The sequence below is a fragment of the Phyllostomus discolor genome, chromosome 8 (assembly GCF_004126475.2).
Source record: "Phyllostomus discolor isolate MPI-MPIP mPhyDis1 chromosome 8, mPhyDis1.pri.v3, whole genome shotgun sequence".
NCBI classification, from domain to species: domain Eukaryota; kingdom Metazoa; phylum Chordata; class Mammalia; order Chiroptera; family Phyllostomidae; genus Phyllostomus; species Phyllostomus discolor.
In genome coordinates, this window is record NC_040910.2 from 76,079,004 (window position 1) to 76,091,953 (window position 12,950).

Here is a 12,950-nt window from a genome sequence, read left to right on the forward strand (position 1 = left end):
GGGGTCTGGTGGAGGCCCCGGGGTGTGTCGTTCACAGAGCAATCGTCCTCAGGCCTGCCCCGTCACCTATTTAGCAGCGTTGGAGAGAAGGAACTGGGGAAATTGTGGAGGAAGGTTTAACAGCTTGGGACTTCCTTGCTGAATTTTTTTACCCCTAGGCAGGTTTCTGAAGACTGCACCACTGAGGGATCCAGGACCTCAGAGAGTTGACTCGACTTTGGTTTGGCTTTGGCATGTGTGGGACCTGTTTTTATCAGAGAGAATGCTCAACTTGCAAGTTAAAGTCTCTGGGCACACCAGGAAAGCTCCTACGAGGATTCTAGTGTTTCCCCTATCCTTTGTTAGGCGGTGGAGTTATTTATGTAGAATGGTAGTTATGCTTCTGCAGACCTGTGGCCAAAGTCTATAAAATTGGTTTTCATCGCTCAACTGAATTGAATTATTCAGGTTCTTTTGCTCCCTCTAATGTGGAAAATAGTAGTAGTTCTTCCCTCCACTTCACCTACATTACAAAGGCTGCTGAGGGTGATCTGTTCTGGAGTTAAACTGCTTTATTTTATTCATACTTGATGAAGCAGTCTTTTAAACTTCTGATAATACTGGAGCAGTATCTTAAACATCAGAGTTTTTTTTTTCCTTCTGTCTTGTCTTGCCCATAGGTGTAAATACCACAGCATATGATACCTGTTATGAGTTTGTTTATGTTGATGTTTATAGGACAATACTAGGACTTTATATAGCATTCCATTTCATGTGCTCTATAATCTCAGTAATCCCTGTCACTTTCCCACCGAAGTGCTTAGTGGGTATTTGTAGTAGTGTCTCCCCTTAATAGATAAAGGTAACAGAAACAAAAAGTAGATACTTGCTTGTCTGTCATTAAGTAAGTTCATGGAGCCTGGAGAGTGGTTTCTGAAGTCCTGTGCTCTTATCTTTATTTTTTTAAATTATGTATTGATTTTATTTTTTTTAAGAATTTATTTATTTATTTTTAGAGAGAGGAAGGGAGGGAGAGAAACATCAGTGTGTGGTTAACTGTCAGGTGCACCCCACTGGGGACCTGGCCCACATGTGCCAGGCATGCGCTGTAGGCTGGGAATTGAACCAGTGATCCTTTGGTTCATAGGCCATCACTCGGCCCACTGAGCCACGCCAGCCAAGGCTATATATTGGTTTTAGAAAGATTAGAGAGAGAGAACATCAGTTTGTTGTTCTATTTATTTATGCATTCATTGGTTAATTCTTATATATGCCCTGACCAGGGATTGAACCTGCAGCCTTGGCATATTGGGATGACATTCAAACCAACTGAGCTACCCAGCCAGAGTCATATGCTCTTCTTATTCTTGAGTGCCCTCAGTCTTTGGTATTTTAAGAGCATGTCACAATACTTTCATCATCTTCCAGGGAAAGCTCTCTTATGGAACTTTTTCCTTCTCATATTCCATCATCATAGTAGCAGTTAGTCTCAGTATTCCAATGATGATAGTCTGAGCAGTATTTCCTTGGAATAATTCTGTTGGCTGCTGTTAGAAAGCTGATGATCATGAGTGGAGTTGAAGAATGTGAAAGGAACTGCTTCCAGTTTGCTTCTGCAGGAGGTATATGATTGGGTAATTGGTATCCTAAAGAAGAGGATTGTTCTGGCCAAGTCCAGAGACTGGACTTGCAATTTTTTCTCCAGAGATGTCCAGAACCATGCATATTATGCATGTCTTGCTTTTTCTCTTTTCCCCCCTTTTCTTGCTAGTATGTTAAAAGGAGTTAGCCACCCTGGAAAAACATTAGAGGCAGAAGAAGAAAAGACTAAGGGAGATCTTAGGGCTCTATAATAGAGAACAGTCTAATATTGAAATGTTTGGAAACCTTTTATTCTGACAGTTATAGGGTAGTTTATAGTCTTGGGATCTGAATATGACTTGGTGACACAGTTTTTTTTCTTGTTTCCCTATCTGGGGTGTAGGTAACGCCAACACAAGTTCTTAGCCTTGCCAGTTACTGAACAAATACTGTAAACTTAGAATTTCTGCTTTTGCAGAAATTTCCTTCTTTTTCCATCAATAATAGCATTTTGATGTTTAATTTTTGCTTGATTTTTCTGTTAATTTACCAGAATGACATTTTTCCCCCTTCCCTCTTTCTTTATTCCTTTCTTCTACTTCCCCCCAACCCCTATCACTTTCTTCAACATCACAGAAAACATGAAGGAGCCCAGGCAACGCAAAGATAACAGGCGCCCAGATCTGGAGATTTATAAACCTGGTCTTTCGCGCCTAAGGAACAAACCTAAAATCAAGGAACCCCCTGGGAATGATGAATTTAAGAATGAAATTGTTAATGACACAGATTCTTCTGCTGTTGGAAATGGTACACAGCTCATTAACGATGTCTGCAAGAAACTGGACAACCAACAGCAAAATGGTCCTATGGACCCAGAAAATATTCAGGCACAAGAGTCCTTTCCTAGGACTGCTGGACAAGAGGATCGAAGTCTAAGAATTATCAAGAGAACAAAGAAACCTGACATGCAGATCTATCAGCCTGGAAGACGTTTGCAGACTGTTACCAAAGAGTCTACTAGCCGCGTGGATGAGGAAGAAATCCTCAACCAAGTAGAACAACTGAAAGTAGAGGAAGACGAATGTAGGGGACATATGAAAGAGGAGGTTGTGAATAAACCAGACAAAAATGAGGCACACAAGAGCTTAAATTGTGACAGAGTAAGGACTGCAAAGGGAGAAAAAGGAAAGAGGATTGAAAAAGGGGAGGGGATGAAGAAAGTGAATGAAGACCCGGCACAGGGGAAGCTGGGTTCTGCAAAGCGCTATTCCCGCTCAGACAAACGAAGGAATCGCTACCGCACTTGCAGTACCAGCTCAGCTGGTAGCAACAACAGTACTGAGGGGACTGGCATGACTGATAATGGATGTCGCCGCCGCCGCCAGGACAGGGCCAAGTTGAGGCCAAGACTGAAGAAGCAAGTGTCTATGTCCTCAACTGACTCCTTAGATGAGGACAGAATTGATGAGTCGGATGGGCCCAGGAGGAGCTCAGAAAGGAAGAAACATTTAGAAAGAAACTGGTCTGGCCATGGGGAAGGAGAGCAGAAAAGCAATGGTAAAGAAAATCGAGGTACTCTTCGTGTCACTTTTGATGCAGAAACCATGAACAAAGATTCCCCTGTGGTGAGGTCAGCCAGGGAAGATGTGGATAAGGTAAAGCCTGACAAAGGCTTGAGCAATGGGGGCAAAGGCTCTGAGAAGCAGGAGTCCAAAAACCTGAAACAAGAACTTCGGGGTCGTGGCCGTGGCATTCTGATTCTGCCTGCTCATACCTCCCTGTCTGTCAATTCATCTGGTTCTCCAGAATCTACACCTTTGGGACCTCGGCTTTTATTTGGATCTGGTAGTAAGGGATCTCGGAGTTGGGGCCGAGGAGGTACCACTCGACGGTTGTGGGACCCGAACAATCCTGATCAGAAACCTGCTCTAAAGAGCCAGACACCCCAGTTACATTTCTTGGACACTGATGATGAAGTCAGCCCTACATCTTGGGGTGATTCACGCCAGGCCCAAGCATCTTATTATAAGTTTCAAAATTCTGACAACCCCTATTACTACCCCCGGACACCAGGCCCCACCTCCCAGTATCCTTATACAGGCTATAACCCTCTGCAATATCCAGTGGGCCCTACAAATGGTGTGTATCCTGGGCCTTACTACCCAGGCTACCCAACTCCATCAGGACAGTACGTTTGTAGTCCTCTCCCTGCCAGCACCATGAGTCCTGAGGAGATGGAGCAACACATGAGGAACATACAGCAACAGGAACTACATAGGCTGCTTCGGGTGGCTGATAACCAGGAACTGCAGCTCAGCAATCTGCTGTCCAGGGACCGCATTAGTCCTGAGGGCCTGGAAAAGATGGCTCAGCTTAGGTATGGTGTGTTGCATCCTGGCTAAAGGGAAATGGGGATAAGCTGGGCGGTGCATGGGCTTCTATGGCTGAGGAAGTTAGATTACCTTTTGGGTAAGCCACTGGGTATTATCTCTTTTTCATATTGATTTTTGTAAGGGAGGGGCAATTGGGGAAAAAAAAACCAGAACTGAAAATTTTGTTTTTAGTCTTAGAAATTGTTATGCTTCCCACATTTTAAGGAGAAAAAAAATTAACCTTAAGAGAACATGGAATATGTAAATGGAAAAGGAAAGACTTTTCAGAATGCCAAGTAATGAACAACATATAACTTGTGAAGATCTTATGTCAGCTGTTAAATTTAGGTGGAGGCATATGGGTGAAAAACTTTCCTAGACATAACTTTTTTAAATGGCATTCTGTTGTGCAGGAAAGAATCTAGGATGATTACTATACCTGGTGGCATTTTGGATTTCTTACCAAGGAAGATGCTTAATTTGCAGGAAGCTCAAATCTTGGGTCTAGCCTTTTCTGTGGTGTATTTGGAGCTAGAAGTTGCATGTATTTTATTCCAGAGCTGAACTGCTGCAGCTATATGAGCGCTGTATTCTGTTAGATATTGAGTTCTCTGATAATCAGAATGTGGATCAGATCCTGTGGAAGAATGCTTTCTATCAGGTGATTGAGAAGTTCAGGCAGCTTCTCAAGGATCCAAATGTTGATAACCCAGAACAGATTCGGAACAGACTTTTGGAACTCTTGGATGAGGTAAACCATCATCTTTTTGTCCTCAGGAAAAAGGCTTCAGCATCCTGTAGTTGTGATGGATTTTTACCACCTGAAATACTATATGTTATAACAGAACATTGACAAAAAACTGTATGCTGTTTTCTTAGGTTTAGGCCTGCCTTACTCTTATGGCTTCCTTGAGACTATAAATTACATTTGGAATTAGTTTTTAGCTTGGAAGCTTTCTGAATGTCTTAGCTGGGGGTAGGGGAGTTTGGAGGGTGGGTAAAAGAATGTGTGTGCAGATGTTATCTTTAAAACCATGGAGTGGCTTATGCAATGGATTTGTCTTTTGCTTAGTTGGTGGCCACTAATTACTGTATATGCCTCCCTTTACATCAGATAGTTGAGCTTTAGCAAAACTGTTGGTCACTTGCCTTGGTTTCTGATGGGTAGACTAGGTCAGAACTTGCTGATTCAGCATTTAACTTTTTTATTTCTTATTTTTTCTCCTTATAGGGTAGTGACTTCTTTGACAGTTTGCTTCAAAAGCTACAGGTTACTTACAAGTTCAAACTGGAGGACTACATGGATGGTCTTGCCATTCGCAGCAAGCCGTTACACAAGACAGTAAGCCAGTTTCTTTATCTTAAATGTATTTATTCATTTAGTAAGCATTTATCTAGTATTGGTTATGTGCTAGGCACTGTATTGGGTGTTAAGGATACAAAAATGCAACACATAGTCCATTGGGGTGACAGAGTAATTAAATCAATAATTGTAACATCATAAGTACTATCATAATGGTATATATAGAATGTTAGGGAAGTGAACTGGTTTAGATGGATGGGGTCAAGGAGAGCTTCTCAGAGCCTCTCAAGTTGAGTTTTGAAATAATAAATAGGAGCAGAAGAGGCAGTTTCAATATTTGGCATAGTGAGAGAGAATCAGGCCTTGGAAAAGTACAAGAAGTTCAGTATGCTGGTGTCCGTAATGTGGAGTTGGGCTGTACAGCAGATGGAGCTAATGAAGTAGGAAGGGATAGATCATAAACCCTCGCTGAAGAGTTTGGGCTGTTTTCTGAAAGCACTGAGGAACCATTGATTTCCAACAAATGGATATTGTAGATTTGTTCTTCCAATGAGTTGCTCTGGGAAATGGATGAGTTTGGGCAAGAGTGGAGATGGGAGAGTCAGGGTGTGGGCCCAAATGAAGGTAAAGGTATTGGAGGTAGAAAAGAAGAGACAGATTGGAAAGATACAAGGGAGATAGAATTGAACTACTGGCCAACTTGGTGTGAATGATGAGTTTGGAGGCATGAAGAGAGTCTAGATCATCTCCCAATTTGTGGCCTAGGAGAGTGGCTGGGAAGGAAGAGGTTAGCTCAGTTTTGGATATGCCTAGGTGGAGGAGCTTGAGAATGAACAGATGAATATTTTGGTCTGTCGGGAGCTTAGGAGAAAGAGCTGGGCTTGTGATAATAGATTGAGGGGTCTTCAATATATAGGTGATAGTTGAAGCAGAAGCTGGGATAAGGGGAAGGCTGGACAGAAAGTGAGATTATCAGATTTCAAGGTGGTGGTGGGTAAATTCATCAAGTGCTATAGAATTATCAAGTGCTAAGATTACTAAAAAGTGTTCATTGGATTGGATGGCCTTATCATAAGTTACCTCGATTGGAAAGAAAGGACACCAGATTGTAGTGAATGAGAAGTGGAACAGTATAGATAATGAGAAAGTAGTGTAGACCATTCTTTGTATTTTATTTATTTATTTATTTTTAGAGAGAAGGGAAGGGAGGAAGAAAGATAGGAGAACATCAATGTGTGGTTGCCTCTCATGTGCCCTCTTCTGAGGACCTGGCCCTCGACCCATGCATGTATCCTGGTGGGGAATCGAACCGGTGGTCCCTTGATTTACAGGCCGGCACTTAATCCACTGAATCACAGCAATGTAAACCATTCTTTTAAGAATCTTGGCAATGAAGGCAAGGAGGGTAGATAGTAGTTAAAAGAGAACATACTGTCAGGAGATGTTTGTTTGTTTGGAGGTTTTTAAGCTGAGAGAAACTTGAGCATATTTATATGTTGAAAAGAAAGGGCCAGCCCTGGCTGGCGTAGCTCAGTGGATTGAGCGCGGGCTGGGAACCAAAGTGTCCCAGGTTCGATTCCCAGCCAGGGTACATTCCTGGGTTGCAGGCCATAACCCCCAGCAACCGCACATTGATGTTTCTCTCTCTCTCTCTCTCTCTCTCTCTCTCTCTCCCTCTCTCTCTCTCTCCCTCCCTTCCCTCCCTAAAAATAAATAAATAAAAAATCTTAAAAAAAAAAAAAAAAAGAAAGGGCCAGGGGAAAGGAAGGAGTTAAAGATTCATTAGAGGAAGGGGTGTGATTTATGGAGTAGAGGCTTCCTCTTGACTTTCTGCTCCTTCTGTTGAATTGTTATTCATCAGCTCTGTTACTAATCAGTAAGTATTTACTGAGTCCCCGCTAAGTGCCAGGTGCCATTCTAAGCACACACAATTAATTCATTGTGAAACAAGAAAGACATGATTCCAGCTCTTGGAGTTTAGGGTTTGATTAGGGGTGAGTGTAGGCATTGGATTAGTAATTGCAGATGTAGTGACTTTTGCAAAGGATATTGTGGGGGTATATTCTGTAAAAGGGCTTAGAGCAGGGGTGTCAAACTCATTTTCACCGGGGGCCACATCAGCCTCACAGTTACCTTCAAAGAGCCGAAATAATTTTAGGATTGTATAAATGTAATTACTCCTTAACTGTTAAGGAGTTAAAGTTACATTTGGCCCTTTGAAGGCAACTGAGGGGCTGGTAGTGGCCCCTCAGTGAAAATGAGTTTGATATCCCTGGCTTAGAGAATGGATCACAGAGGATTGAGGAAGTCACAGTTAAGCTGAAGCCGAACACCTGAGACATTAGCCAGGTGTATGTGAAGATGCAAGAATGACAACATTCTAGGGAGAGTGAGCAGCGTATGTGAGGACCCGAAGTGGGAAAGAGCGTGGTGTGTTAGGGGAATGGGGAAATGTCTAGTCTGACTGAAGCTCAGAGAGTAAGGAGGATAATGGTGCTGAAGAAATGAGCAGAGGTTAGATCATCTGGGACTTCACTGTGAGAATAGTGGAGAGCCTTTGTCAGCATGTGTTTTTTCTTCCCCTTGTTGAGATGGTCAAGTGGCTGTAGTATGGAAACATAGCTGGTTTTCTTGATGCTTTATCAGTTAAATACCAAGAGTTCTTGGTGTTTATTCATAGAATGTGTGGAATAGTCAGGACTCCAAAGATGGGTGATGTAGTGATATATAACTTTACTGAGGCACTTGTTTGAGTTTGTGTTAGGAGGCTGGTATGCAGGAGCTAGTTATTTAGTTAGTAAATGAGTTTCTTAAAGCTTTGTGCTTTTTTCAGGGACATGGTAATTTCTCATATGTGGGGTGAAGTGGAATTATGTATTATGAAGTGATGTTCCTCAGGGAGGTTTTTAGGTTGGGCACATGTTTTGGGGCTGCTGAGGGTTTACTCTTGTTTTCTCACTGAGTGACAGATGCCAAGTCCATCACTAAGAGTATATATAATACTATACAGTACTGTCACATTATAGGTATTTGGTAAGGGTACTCTTCTAGGGAATTATTTGGCAAAGGGGATTTAATGCAGTAATACAATGTGGTGATATTAACAGTTTGAAGAGAGAAAGTGTATAATGATAGTAGGAAGAAAATAGTAAACAATTGTCTTTATGTTTGTATATCATTTTAAAATTTGTAAAGTATATTTATTCTCTCCAGTTACTCTGTGGAATGGGTATTTTTACATTCGAATGAAGAAACTGAGTCCCAGAGACCTCGTTTGAGATCACACAACAATTACATGGAGAGTCAGGCCTCCTGGCTCTTATTTTCAGAATGTTTTCTTCCATTTGCCTGGGACTTGAAATAAGAATGACCCCTCTCTCTTCTGCAACTCTTTCTCAGTAAATTTTTCATCACACTATTAACTTTTTTTTTTTTGCTAGTCTAGGTTAGACTGAAAACTTTTTACTTTATTGAGGACTGCTAGTGCTTTATTAATGCTGCTCTGTCATTTTGACCCTATCCCTGTCCTTTGGGATTGAAATTAAGAGTTTCTTGGGTATGCTATTAACTAACTATTTTTTCCTAAAGGTAAAATATGCCTTGATCAGTGCCCAGCGGTGTATGATTTGTCAAGGAGATATTGCTAGGTACCGGGAACAAGCCAATGACACAGCAAACTATGGGAAAGCACGCAGGTACTATTGCCTCTTGTACATTTGCTTCTCTCCCTATGTGGCTTTGAGCTATACCCTGCTAAGAGCAATAGGCCACCCAACCTCCCTCTTATAATGTGCCCTACAGGTGTCCTTACTGGTCTCTGTAGTCATACTTTACCACTCCAGGGTTATGTCTAATACTCCAGCTTATATCTTAAGTAGTGAGTGAACTGGGAAAGAGTTGATAGGGAACTAGCATTTTTTAAAACTGTTTTTCTATTCCAGTTGGTACCTGAAGGCCCAGCACATTGCTCCCAAGAATGGGCGCCCCTATAACCAATTGGCTCTGCTGGCAGTATATACGGTAAGGAATCCTGTGGACATGGGAAGAATTCTGCAGTCAGTATCTTAGAATATGGATTTTGATAGCATCAGCTCCTGGAGCTAGATTTCATCTATTCAACTAGAATACTGGAACCCAAAATATATCCCTTTATGTCTCCAATCCTCAAACTCCTTTTTTTAAAAAAAGATTTTATTTATTTATTTTTAGAGGGGAAGGGAGGGCGAAAGAAAGAGGGAGAAATATCAATGTGTGGTTGCCTCTTGTGCATCCGCTACTGAGGACCTGATCCACAACCCAATCATGTGCCGTGACTGGGAATCAAACTGGAGACCCTTTCCTTTGCAATCCAGTGCTCAGTCCACTGAGGCACACCAGCTTGGACACAAACTCCTTTTATTACTATTAATTTTGGAGGTAAGTTGTCAGGGATCCCTCACTTCAGTTGAGTCTGTATGGTATCCATTTTTAACTGCACCTGAGTTCCTTGGGAAATGTTCTTGCTCCAGCCAAACCACTGTTTTTGATCAGAGGCTTCAGCTCTGAATCTTGTCTTGCTTCCCTTCCCTACCTCTTTGAACCAGGTTACTTATTTCTAGAAGGAAAGTAAAGTTCCATCTCCCTCTCCCTCTTAAAGTCCTCAGTTAGCCCCAAGCACTCGGATTCTTGTTTCCTTTCTTCATATCATTTCTTTATTCCTCTTAGCCTTTCAGCTAAGGAGTCTTCTTAGCAGAAGCACAGTAAATGCCAAATCATACCTCTCTGGATTGTACCAAACTCTTCTAAATGTGGCTGTAACAGAGAGCCTTGGGATCTGACAGAGCTCCTAGTGAGGAAGCTGAATTGAAGGGGAAAGGGTGGGGGCTGATGATAGGTATCAAAGGTTCAAGTATAAGAAGCAGCTAATATGCTCATTAGCAGGGAGAGTTTTCTTAATGCTATAAAATTCATTGCCCAAATAATGTTGGAGTTATTTCACAAAAGATTCAAAGAAACACCTAATACTTAATTATGGATTGGAATTGTTAAATAATGTGGCTTACTGATAAACTTCCTTCAGAATCTATTGAATATGTCTTTGCTTTTTACCTCTGTCCTGTCCTCTTTCTGATATGTTTTTTCATGTTCTCTGTGGCTTTATTTTCTTCCCTCCTTTCTCCTTATCTACTATTTTTCTTCTTTCTCATTTCATCTCCTTGTCTAGTTTTTCTTCTTTGTAATTATTGAATTGTCATGTTTCTTGTTAACTAGAAGATACAATTTAATTTTTTTCCCAATGGCTTAAAAAGGTTGCAGTAAAATTCACATAACTTGTAATAATTTATTTGTAAATAATCTATTATTTGTAAAATCCAGTGACATTTAGTACATTAACAGTACTACCATCAACTCTCTCTAAGTTCCAAGACATTTTTACTACTTTATTTTTCAAGGTGTCTTTTTTTTTCTTTTTTTTAAAATATATTTTATTGATTATGCTATTACATTTGTCCCATTTCCCCCCCTTCACTCCCCTCCACCCTGTACACCCTTTCCCACCCATATCCCCCTCTTTAGTCATGTCCATGTGTCATACTTATAAGTTCTTTAGCTTCTACATTTCCCATGCTGTTCTTACCCTCCCCCTATCTATTTTCAACCTACAATCTATGCTCCTTATTCTCTGTACCTTTTCCCCCTCTCTCCTCCTCTCACTCCCCTGTTGCTAACCCTCCATGTGATCTCCATTTCTGTGGTTCTGTTCCTGTTCTAGTTGTTTGCTTCGTTTTTGTTTTTGTTGTTTTTTAAGTTCAATTGTTGATAGTTGTGAGTTTGTTTTCATTTTACTGTTCTTATTTTTTATCATCTTCTTTTTCTTAGATAAGTCCCTTCAGCATTTCATATAATAAGGGCTTGATGATGATGAACTCCTTTAACTTGATCTTATCTGAGAAGCACTTTATCTGCCCTTCCATTCTAAATGAAAGCTTTGCTGGATAGAGTAATCTGGGATATAGGTCCTTGTCTTTCATGACTTGGAATACTTCTTTCCAGTCCCTTCTTGCCTGTAAGGTCCCTTTTGAGAAATCAGCTGACAGTCTGATGGGAACTCCTTTGTAGGTAACTGTCTCCTTATCTCTTGCTGCTTCTAGGATTCTCTCCTTCATTTTTACCTTGGCTAATATAATTATGATGTGCTTTGATGTGTTTCTTCTTGGGTCCAACTTCTTTGGGGCTCTCTGAGCTTCCTGGATTTCCTGGAAGTCTATTTCCTTTGCCAGAATGGGGAAGTTCTCCTTTATTATTTGTTCAAATACGTGCTCAATCTGTTGTTTTTCCTCTTCCCCTTCTGGTACCCCTATAATTCACATGTTGGAATGTTTAAAGACGTCCTGGAGGTTCCTAAGCTTCTCCTCATTTTTTTGAATTCTTATTTCTTCATTATTTCCTATTTGTTTGTTTTTTTTCTTCCTTCTGGTCCGCTCTATTGTTTTGAGTCCCAGTTTCCTTCCCATCATTGTTGGTTCTCCGTGCATCTTCCTTCATCTCTTTTATAGTAATCTGCATTTTTTCATGTAACTTGTGCCCCAAATCAATCAATTCTGTGGTGAGCTTCCTGATCACCAGTGTTTTGAACTGTGCATCTGGTAGCTTAGCTATTTCTTGGTCACTCAAAAGGATGAGTTCTGGGGCACTGATTTGTTCTTCTATTTGAGCCATCGCTCTTTCTTTCTTTTTTTTTCTGGTCTGCTCGGTCTTGTTATGGTGAGGGGCTGAGCCTTAGGTGTTCACCGGGGCTGGGCACCCCAGTTGCTAGATTGTGATGTTGTATGTGGGGGCGGGGGGGGTGGGAGGGAACAATGGTGGCAGCCCCACTCTCCTGGGATCTTAGTCCCTCCCCTGGGATCCTGGACTGTGCGCTCCACCCTGGTCCACAATCACAGCCTCACTGGGTCCGTCAGTTGCCACTTGCGTACTCAGGGTCCACCCGCTGCTCACCTGGGATGGCTTATGTGCTCCCGGTTGCTTTAGGCGCCCAGCTCTCCCTGCACTCCCGTTGCGACCCATGCTCGTCTCCGCCCCTCCTACTGGTCTGGATGAATGGGTCTACTTAAACTTCTTGGCTGTCCGACTTCCATTCAGATAAATTCTGTGTCAGTTCTGGGTGTTATTCTGCCTCTAAATTGTTGTTGTTCTAATCTTGGTTGTGCATGGAGGTATGGTGCGTCCACCTATGCCTCCATCTTGCTGGAAGTCCAGTCAAGGTGTCTTTATTTGTTTTTTTTTTAGGTTATAGTTTATTGATTATGCTGTTACAATTGTCCCCATTTTTCCCCCTTTGGCTCCACCCACCCAGTACTCCCTACTCCCTCAGGCAGTCCCACACCTTTGTTCATGTCCATGGATTGGTCATGCGTACAAGTTCTTTGGCTACTCAATTTCCTATACTGTACTTTATATCCCCATGACTATTCTGTAACTACCCATTTGTACTTCTTAAACCCCTCACCTCTTTTATCCATTCCTCCAAACCACTCCCCCATCCCCAATCTGGCGACCATCAAAATCCTCTATGTATCCATGATTCTGTCTCTGTTCTACTTGTTTGCTTAGTTTGTTTTTTATATGCAATTGTTGATATGTATTTATTGTCGTTTTATTGTTTATAGTTTTGATCTTTTTCTTAGATAACTCCCTTTAACGTTTCATACAGCCCTGGCTAGTGTGGCTCAGTG

General features: G+C 41.6%; 1 protein-coding gene across 3 annotated transcripts in view; it reads left to right on the forward strand.

The window, feature by feature from the left end:
- The window catches only part of SMG6 (SMG6 nonsense mediated mRNA decay factor), a 225,046-nt gene that overhangs the window by 528 nt on the left and 211,568 nt on the right, over positions 1-12,950 (forward strand). For 2 of the 3 annotated variants that reach the window (XM_028519087.2, XM_028519088.2), the window contains exons 2-6: positions 2,197-3,937; positions 4,491-4,683; positions 5,164-5,274; positions 8,824-8,930; positions 9,177-9,255. In XM_028519087.2, the coding sequence (XP_028374888.1) occupies positions 2,197-3,937; positions 4,491-4,683; positions 5,164-5,274; positions 8,824-8,930; positions 9,177-9,255 (2,231 nt within the window). Of the gene's footprint in view, positions 1-1,194; positions 1,204-2,196; positions 3,938-4,490; positions 4,684-5,163; positions 5,275-8,823; positions 8,931-9,176; positions 9,256-12,950 lie in introns of all 3 variants that reach the window. The other variant, XM_028519086.2, reaches the window with a different exon arrangement.